Here is a 10,752-nt window from a genome sequence, read left to right on the forward strand (position 1 = left end):
CCCCCTCACCCCCCACCGGCCTGGTCGCCCCACGCAGCCTGCTGTTTGGTCGTTTGGTCGTCCCTCACGAACCCCCCCTGCCGGCCTGGTCAGCCCACGCAGCCTGCTGTTGTCATCAGTCCAGTTGCTTTGTTCATGATGGCCCCAGGCTTTTTATATATTAGGATAATTTGACATATAAACATCTTTTGTGATATGTCTATTATAAAGCAAGAGATTTACAGTGGGGCCTTGACTTACAAGTTTAATTCGTTCCGTGACGGAGCTCGTAACTCAAATTGCTCGTATGTCAAATCAAAAAGTGAATGAGTGAGACACGTGATGCTGGGCTGATGTTGTGGCGTTCACTGTGACGTTTGCTGCGCTAACTAGCGGTGGGGTATCTGAAGCTGGCTCGTAACCCGAATTTTAGCTCGCAACTCAAAGCAAAAAATCAGCCGAGAGACGGCTCGTATCTCGAAAAACTCGTTAGTCGGGACACTCGTAAGTCAAGGCCCCACTGTATTAAGAGGCAGAAAGAGAAAAAAGTACAGACCAGTCTTTATGGAACAATTTTATTTTGATTTTTTCTAAAAATATCAGGAACTATAAAAAAACAAGCTTGATATTTGGCTGTACCAAAATCAGTACAAGTAAAACCAAAAGCAATACAAGTAAGAATAACATTCAGAAATCATGTTTAAGTTTAGAGAAACATGTTTGAAAGTAGCAAGTTTAATGCTTGTTTCGCCATAGAGCAAAACAAGTTTACTGGACCACAACACTGCTGTGTACTTTTTTAAACTGACATAATTTTTTAAAAAGAAAAATTTAAAGAAAGCATTCAATTCTAACCTAGAACCTCGTCACTTAGAGAATAACATGCTCACGTCAGTGAAAATAAAGTTGGTAACCTTGAAAACGAGTCTTTTACTGGATGAACTCAGATTCCGACAGAACACAGCCCTTTACAGCTGGGAGGTCAGCTCTGGTCACCCAGGTCTCCTGAACGTAAACAAACACAGTGGGGAGTAAAACAAACGACTACACCCGAATCTTCCTGTAGCAGCAGCTTTCACGAAATGAAAGGAACCCAGCTCCACAGGTGCAGGTATGGCCATTTAATTCCAAGTCCCAGAGTCTTGCACTGTTGAAATAAAAATAATCTTTGACTTGGAGCAAGTCTGATGAAGGCACCAGAATCCTATCCTGTTCCCCAAAATGATACTTTGAATGCTCTTATCATCCTTTCAAGTTGACTTCAACCTATTAGGAGCTGACATTCCAGGTAGGGAAGTCCCAGCCTCACCTGCATTAGCAGCCCTGTCTATTCCCCTTGCCCATCCAAATTTTCTAGTGTCGTTTGCCAACCCATGCTCACTAGTCCCTAAACAAACATAGCCATTGGTGAGGGAAGACTTCCATTTGTAAAACTTCCAAACTTTTTTTAAAAATGTTTTTATTGATTTTAGATAGAGAGGGAGAGGGATAGAGATAGAAACATTGATGAGAGACATCGATCGGCTGCCTCCTGCATGGCCCCTACTGCTGATCGAGCCTGCAACCTGGGCATGTGCCCTGACTGGCAATCAAACAGGGTTTGGGGGGCCGGGAGGAGGGAGGGCCCTAGTTCATGGGTCGATGCTCAACTACTGATCTACACTGGCTGGGCATTTCCAAATATTTTAAAATTTAAATCTCCAAAAGCTAACTTCACAGCCCCTTAATATTCTTAATTTCGCAACCCACTTTGGTGTCTGCCTCTTCCGGCTTTTTTCAGTTTTGCCCTGGAGGAACCCTTGAAAAAAACATTCAAATTAAGGGAACCCCCATGATCTGCGTTTGAGAGCACTAAACTGAAGGGTACTCTATGTCACAGAAATCCAGTGTCAGAGTAGGATGCAGTTCATTTTCTTCCCCAGACAAAATCTCAGGCTGAGACTCAGAAAGAGGTTCCTCTCCCAGCCATACACAAGTGTTAGGCAAAGGAGGGAAAACGCTATTCAATTTGGTTTAGCAGTTCTTCCAGGAGAGTTAGGGGCTTGAGCCTTGTTACTTTCTTCACTCTCAAACCCAAGTGGTTGTTCCAGAGTCCATTTCTTTTTAATCTAAGAATCTTGTCACTTTTAAGAAAAAATCTTTTCTCTAGGACCCTGCAGAAACATATTTGTTTGTTCATGCAATGAGAAATATCTCTTAACCATTCTTCATCTTCAAAGCATTCAGCAAAACCTGGCCCAGTATTTTCTTGTCTGTACTCTGGTCATTCACCTCCAAAGAGTCATGTGCTCTTTGTTCAGGTTTCAGTTTGGGGCTTTAAAAAACATATCCTTGCATAAATGAAGTCTTTACTAAAGTAACCATTTTGTAGCATTATCCAAAACTTTCATCTCATGTTTTATATCAGCACCTTTCTGTGAAGAGAGCAGTGTGCTGCAACATCAACATTACATTTTTTTTTAAATGAGGCAAAATGTGTCATGAAGCCAACCACTGACGGGCACCGGGAGTACAGATGACAGACGTCTGCTTTTCAGATATGAAGACCCATTACATTTATACTGGCCTTTGTTTTGGAAGGCATCTAGCAGCAGAAAGTTTTCCTGATTCATCATCGTTTACAAATCTTGCAAATGCTGCACCATGTCAAACATTCATCATAGTTGTATGAATGTCTAACCACTATGCTGTATACCTGAAACTAATAAAATATTGAATGCCAACTGTTGAAAAATTAAAAATAAAATTTAAAAATATTCTTGGAATCTGTTGACTCATCAACCCAGATAAATTGCTACTTTGCAGTTAATGACAAAAGAAAACTTTTTAGCATCATGTGATATATGTCAATTTATTAAACTGGAGTAAAATCTTTTCAATTTCTTGAACTTCTTGCCCTAGCATTTCAATGTTGGTTTTATTAGATTCTTACCAACTATGTGAGACTTTATTTTGTGGAATAAGTTCTGCTACTAGATAATTTGCTTCCTAAACTTTTTCACTGAATGTGATTTTTTAAACAAAAAATCTTTACTATTTTGTTATTCCAAAAATCATTTAAAATAATCAACACTTTTACTTATCAAATGGCTATGATTTAGTTGCAACTGCTGGACCAAAATCTAGGTTTATAGGTTGCATTCCAGATGATATACACTGGAATAGGACAGCTTGGATTATACGTCCATATAAAACCATTAGAAAGTAGCTTTCACTGTAAAGAAAGAATTTCTTTCTGTCCCTTGTTGCACTAATATACTCAAGTAACTCCAAAGGCTATAATTCTTCATCACTAACCTGATCAGAAATGTCTGTGTTCTATGCCTAGCAGAGTCCTCTTCTACCTCACACCTTGCCTTCAAAAATGGTTGCACCGGACCATCAGATTTGTTTGTAATAAACAAAAAATTTTATTTTTAATAAAATACGAAACGGGCGTAACAGCTAAACAAGAAATCACAAAAAGTTCAAAAACTTCACAAAACAATTCACTTCTAACCTTTTTGACCCATGTTTTTGCAGTTTACAACAAAGTATCAGGAGACAACTGAGTTGCAGCACACAATTCCTTCCTAAGAATGAACATTTCCCTCGAAGTTCGCCCCCATCAGTCAGTCAGTGGGCAGTGCTGGGGCAGGTAGTCAGGAGGGAGCGGCCAATGTCACACTCCTACCACACTCCCTCTGTGAATAGTGCTCGCCAATCACCCACAGGGTCCAGCTCAACCCCGTGGCGGGCCCACTGCACTCTGCCAGGCAGGCGGACACAGTCTCTAAGGAACTGTCAGCAGGGCGGCTCCGTCACTGCTCATTACTGTGAGCGCGAAAGTTCAAAAACATTTTCAGTAGCAATTTTATATGGAACCCCAGCAACAGCTCGCAGAATCCCAGTAGAGAAACTCACCTCCAACATCAAGACTTTTTTCCCTACAAGAGGTCATTTTCATTTGACTCAGATCCTTCTGTGACTTGACTTGCAAGTTCAGGTTTAGCTCCTTCCTCGTGTGCCACCTGTGTCTCTGATACCGGTTTTGCCTGCCCCTGCTCCTCACTATTCTCCGGTGCCTGCTGGCTATTTTTTCCGTCTGCTGGGTCATTTTGATTTGATCTGTCACCAGCTTCCAATTTAGCTTCTTCCCCATTTCCTGCTTGGGCTGCCTGCTTGGGGTCGAGTGGCCGCGGGTCCTGAGCGCTCTTGGCCACCTCCTGGAGATTATACTTCCTGAACAACACGTAATCTTTCACCACACTCAGGCAGCACACAGCCTTGATGATTTCCACTACCACTGTGTACTGTGGGTTGGTAAGATCCACTTTGTTTTCTGAGTTGAGGCTTCCTACTACTCCTGTAGAAAAAAGAGGAAAAACTTAGGCTGAGCGGGTACTGTGACGCTTCAAGGATACAAAAACATTCTTTCATCTCTCTGCCTGGGACTTGTTAAACCAAAGCACATACAAGTGCACTCTTCCACACAGGCCTCAGTTACATACCCTGACCTCTTTCAAAAAATAAATGCAAATGAAACCCTGAGACATTTAATAAGAATACTTATTTTCCAAAGAAAAATTCAATCTTGGTTTGGAAGACTTAATATCTAACTATCAGAAAAACTCATATCCAACATACTGAAATCAGTTAGGTTTGATATTATTTTAAAGACATTTTAATATATTTTCTCTACACTAAAAAATGTAAGCCTTAAACCTTTAAAAACTTATTTTTTTCAATTATAGTTTACATTATCCTGTATTAGTTTCAGAAGAACAGTATAGTGGTTTGACAAACATATAATTTATGGAGTGGTCCCCTCAACCCCCACCGATATTTCAAGTACCCCCCGACCCCATTCATAATTATACTGCTGACTATATTCCCTATGTGGTACTGTACAGCACGGTGACTATTCTTTAACTACCAATTTGTACTTCTTAATCCCTTCACCTTTTCACCCAGTCCTCCAACCATCTCCCCTCTATCAGCCGTTCTGTTCTCTGTACCTGAGTCTCTTTCGATTTATTGTTCTTGATTCCACATAAGTGAAATTATACGGTATTTGTCTTTCTCTGACTTTTTTCACTTAGCATAATACCCTCTAGATTCATCCATGCTGTTGCAAAAGGTAAGTTTTTTTCTTTTTTATGGCCAAGTAGTACTCCTTGTGTATTATGTAGATATACCATAGGTTTTGTTTATACACTTGTCTATTGATGAGCACTTGGGTTGCTTCCATATCTTGGCTATTGTAAATAATGCTGCAATGAACATGGTAATGCATATATTCTTTCGAATTAGTGTTTTGGGCTTCTTTGGACATATTTTCAGAAGTGGAATCACTGGGTCATAGGGCAATCTTTTATATCAATAGATGCAAGAAAAGCATTTGACAAAATCCAGCACCCATTTATGATAAAAACTCTCAGCAAAGTGGGAACAGAGGCAACATATCTCTAAGGCCACATGTAACAAACCCACAGCCAACATCATACTCAATAGGGAAAAACAACGTAGTACTAGAAGTCCTAGCCACAGTGATCCGACAAGAAGAAATAAAAGGCATCTAAATTGGATAGGAATAAGTAAAACTGTTATTATTTGCAGATGACACGATATTGTATATAGAGAGCCCTACCTATTCCACACAAAAAAACTACTAGAACTGATACATGAATTCAGTAAAGTAGCAGGATACACAATAAACATCCAAAAATCAGTTGCATTTTTATATGACAACTAGAGGCCCGGTGCATGAATTCATGCACAGGTGGGGTTCCTAGGCCTGGCCGGCCATCAGGACCATCTCGCCCAGTCCCGATTGGGGCCTGCTGGCCGGGGAGAGGGCCGCGGGAGGTTGGCCAGCCGGCCGGGGGGAGGGACCAGGGGAGGATGGCCGGCCACAGGAGATTGGCTGTGGGAGTGCACTGTCCACCAGGGGGCAGCTCCTGCATTGTGCATTTTCCCCTTGGTGGTCAGTGCTCGTCATAGCGACTGGTCGACCAGTCGTTCCGATTGTAACGGTTGCTTAGGCTTTTTTATATAAAGATAATGAACTATCAGAAAGGAAAATTAAAAAACACATCCATTTACAACTGCATAAAAGATACCTAGAAATAAATTTATTTTATTTTATTGATTAGAGGCCTGGTGCACAGATTTGTGCACTGGTGGGGTCCCTCGCCTGGCCTGAGGGGATTGGGCTGAAACTGGCTCTCGGACATCCCCTGAGGGGTCCCAGATTGCGAATGGGCGGTTCTTGGGTGACGCACCCTAGAATCGGGCTCCCTCCTCTCTGGTTCCGGGTGCGTAACCCAAGAACCACAGCTGCCAAGTCACCACAGCTTGGCAGCTACTGCATTGAGCATCTGCCCCCTGGTGGTCAATGCACATCATGGCTACCGGTCGGATGGTCGAACAGTCACTTAGGCTTTTATATATGTAGATTCCAGAGAAGGAGAGAGGAATAGAGAGGTGGAAGGGAGGAAGGGAGATAGGGAGAGAGGGAGAGAGGGGGAGAGGGAGAGAGGGGGAGAGGGAGAGAGGGAGAGAGAACCATGGCTGTGAGAGACATACATCAATCAGTTGCCTCCTGTTCTTGCCCCAACTGGGGGTTGAACCCGCAACCTAGGTATGTGCCCTGACTGGGAATCAACTCCATGACCTTCTATTGCACGGAATGACTATCCAACCAACTGAGCCACACCAGCCAGGGCTCTAGGGATAAATTTAACAGAGGAGGTTACAGAAAATTATAAAACATTAAAGAACGAAATCAAAGAAGATAGTAGTAAATAGAAACATACCGTGCAATCTATAGATTCAACACAATTCCTATCAAAATTCCAATGGTATGTTTCACAGAACTAGAACAAATAATCCAAAAATTTATATGGAAACACAAAAGACCCAAATAGTGACAGAAATCTTTTATTTATTTTTTTAGCTGATTTTAATGAGAGAGTGGTAGGGAGAGAGAAAGAGAAAGATAGATGTGACAAAGAAACATCGATCAGCTGCCTCCCATATGCGCCCTGACTGGGAATCAAACCCACAACCTGGATATGTGCCCTGACCAGGAAGTGAACCCACAACCCTTTGGTGCATGGGACCACACTACAACCAACTAAGCCACATGGACCAGGACAGCGACAGATATCTTGAAAAAAGAAGACAAAGTGGGAAGTATCACACTACCGAATATCAAACTATACTACAAAGCCATTGAAATCAATACAGCATGGCACAGGCATAAAAACAGACACATAGATCACGGAATCAGAGAGAGCCCAGAGATAAACCCACCCCTATCCAGTCAATTAATCTTTGATAAAGGAAGCAAGAATGTACAATGGGACAAAAACAGTCTATTCAATAAATGGTGCTGGAAAAACTGGATGGATACGTGCAAAAAAAAAAAAAAAAGAAAGAAAGAAACTAGGCCACCTTCTTACATCATACGTAAGCATAAACTCAAAATGGATTAAAAACTTAAAGTCTCAAAACCATAAAACCCTTAGAAGAACACATAGGAGTAACATCTCAGATGTTTCTCGTAGCGATATTCTTCTGACACCTCTTCTTGGACAAGGGAAACAAAGAAAAAATAAAACAAATGGGACTACAGTAAACTAAAAAATTTTTGTACAGCAAAACAGACAATCTACAGAATGGGAGCGCATAATCACCAATGACATGTCCAATAAGGGATTAATATCAAAATTTATAAAGAACTCAGACAATTCAACACCAGAAAAACAAACAACCCAACTAAAAAGTGGGGCCAGCCAGCATGGCTCAGTGGTTGAGGGTCAACTTATGAACTAGATGGTCACAGTTTGATTCCCAGTCACGGCCCATGCCTGGGTTTCGGACTTGATCCCCAGTGTGGGATGTGCAGGAGGCAGCCAATCAATGATTCTCTCTCATTATTGATGTTTCTATCTCTCTCTTCTTTCTCTGAAATCAATAAAAATATATTAAAAAAAAAAAAAGTGGGCAGAAGACCTGAGTAGATACTTCTCCAAAGACTACACACAGATGGCCAACAGACACATGAAAAGATGCTCAATGTCACTAATCATCAGAGAGATGCAAATCACACCACAATTAGATATCACCTCACTCCTGTCAGGATCATCAATAAATCAATAAACAAGAGCTGTTGAAAATGTGGAGAAAAGGGAGCACTATTGGTGGGAATGTAAATTGGTGCAATCACTTTGGAAAACAGAGTGGAGTTTCCTAAAAAAAATTCATACAAACAAGAACAAGAATTACCTTGCACACCAATGTAAAATCACTAAGAGAAATATACCTGCCAATTCTTTGATAACTTCTTCTCTATTCACATGACTGTTATTTCGAGCTTTATATACAATCTGAAATGTCCCTTTATTTGGAGCTTTAAACCAGGGTTCCAAAAAAGTTTCTGCATATTTTTTCATATCTTCTAAGAAAGCCTTGCATGTGCCTGAGATGGGTAACATTCGTAGAATAACCCGGGTCTTCTTCTTCTTGGTTTTGTACATATCCTGGAGAATATGATGTACCAGTTTCTCAGGTTCTACAAGGGAAAAAGCAGCACGGAACAGACAAGTTGAGAATCTAAGTTTTCAGACATTTTAAAGCCTCTTCTAACTCTCTAAAATGAATTTTCATTGTCAGTGACATAAATTGACAATAGAGTATAAGAAGTGATCATAATGAACTTTAAATAAGTCTAACCAACCATGCTTTCCAACTAGTATTTCTTCAATGCCTACTACGTATCAATACCATATCTAGTATTTTAACTCTTCAGCATTACTTTTACCAAAAACAACTGTTCACGAAGACAGCGAAGCTACATTTTTATATCTGACTTACTCAATGATAAAACCACACTGTTGTTTTCCTATAAAAATGGCAACTATCTAAGTAACAAACATTAAATAGCAGTTTTTTACAAAAACAAAACAAGAATCTGCAAATCACTTAAAAAGATGTAATTAATCCAGAAGCTAAGTTTATACATAAATCTAGATCTCAGACCTTAGAGGAGCCCCAGACCATGACCTGCACAAGGTCAAGCGGTAGTCCTTAGGTCACATCCTAATAATATACAAATCTGATGGGGCTGCTCAGTGCTTTCAATACTTTTAAATTAGTTAACTGCATTTAAAAATCTAGAAACTTCTCCAGATTTCCAACTTCTTTTGAAAAATCAGAAGATGTGGCCCTAGCAGGACCACTTCCCCTAAAGCCTGAAGCCATTCCAGATGGGCTGGAGCTGGGTGGCAGCTGCCCCTTTTGGACAGAGCGTGTACTTGTTTTACCCAAAGTGACATGCAAAGGAAGTGGCAAACCCAAGTTTCTACTCCTGAGCCAAGGCTGTGTCCCCCACCCTGTTCTGCCTTCTATATGCCTGGTGCTGAGACCAGGTGAGGGAGCCGGTGTTCTGTGAGAGGGAGATGGCCAGACAGTACAGGATCGGGCATCGAAAGGCGTAGTGGCCAGACACACCTATCCCCAGTGTCCTGATGAAGACCACATTGTTCGCGCCGCTCTCCACTGACTGGAACCTTCTCAGCCGCATCTCAGTAGACGCTTTAATGTCACCAACTTCTTTCTTCAAGGCGGCCTCTGCATCGTCGTCCTCTCCCTCGCCTCCTGAGGGCGGCTGGTCCTGGTCTGCAAACTTTACATAAAACGGATGAGCAGAGATGCCGTCACAGCTCACGTGAAAAGCGGTAATAAACGGCTTATGTGAAACCCCCAGTGGCAGACAGCTCAATACTGACAAACCTTTTCATTAAGATACTGAGACCTCACTTCCTCCAAAATGAGGATTGTGGTGCTTCTCATTTGAAAATGTTTCCAAAAACACGGTAACAGTCAGGAACAGAGAGAAAGACGCTCACCAGATCAATCACTCCAGGGTGGCCCTTCATCCCATCCCTAGACACCTTCATGCCTAATGACACTCTCCCTTGGGTGAGACGAGACCATGTCCTTGTGGAATTGAAAACGGTTATTCGTGTTCTAATGAGAACAGGAAACAATCCCAGGCACTTGCTCTCGGCGCCGGTGTAGAAAGGACAGCACTGCCTGCCCAGTCCTCCGCCCCATCAATGGAGTTGCCCAGCGGGCACTAGTAAGTGTACACATTTTTGGGGCCTTTACCCTACACCAGGAGGTAGTTTATGGACATAAGCAACTTTTTAGTCACCCTTAAAAAGTGCTACCATTATTCTTTGTCAACTAAGTCAGCAGAATAAAATGACATGCCGTGTCCAGCCCCAGAGCCCCCGGGGACCAGCCCCCTTCATTGAACTCTTGGGGTGTGTCCATACATGTGTTAGTCCGGATCTAAGCCAAGAATATGACTTGCAAACTGCGACGGGGCAATTACATTTGAAGTGCTACTGGTGGAAGAGTTCTTATTTTGAAAATGTGTTTCTACATGCATTTGAGAAATAACTAGCACGAATACTAAACCCACTATTTCAGAGCTACTACTGAGGACAGACATTACTGCAGCCAAGGTGCTCAGACAGCGGCACCACGTGGCAAACCGTGCGGCGAACTTCCCGGGACCGTGGCCACCTCCATCGCCTACGTAACCCTCGGGTCCTCCTCAACAGGACTCACAAGGCGGTCGTGAGGAGTAAATGTCTCTGAGAAACCCAGAAACACAAGCCTGGGCGGCAGGGAGCAGCCTATAGGTAGGGGCCGCCGCTTAACAACCGAAGCAAATGCAGGACCGCAGCACTTCCCGCCCGACTCCACCCGCTCCGCGAC

General features: G+C 42.3%; 1 protein-coding gene across 1 annotated transcript; it reads right to left on the minus strand.

The window, feature by feature from the left end:
* Positions 1 to 3,365: 3,365 nt before the first annotated feature.
* THUMPD1 (THUMP domain containing 1) lies at positions 3,366 to 9,923 on the minus strand. Its single transcript, XM_014535855.1, has 4 exons — positions 9,873 to 9,923; positions 9,475 to 9,649; positions 8,288 to 8,536; positions 3,366 to 4,324 (listed from the first exon to the last, which is right to left on the minus strand). The coding sequence occupies exons 1-4, from the start codon at positions 9,921 to 9,923 to the stop codon at positions 3,906 to 3,908; spliced, it is 894 nt and encodes a 297-aa protein (XP_014391341.1). The 3' UTR covers positions 3,366 to 3,905.
* Positions 9,924 to 10,752: the final 829 nt, after the last annotated feature.

Source organism: Myotis brandtii, unplaced genomic scaffold, assembly GCF_000412655.1.
Source record: "Myotis brandtii unplaced genomic scaffold, ASM41265v1 scaffold152, whole genome shotgun sequence".
Lineage (NCBI taxonomy): Eukaryota > Metazoa > Chordata > Mammalia > Chiroptera > Vespertilionidae > Myotis > Myotis brandtii.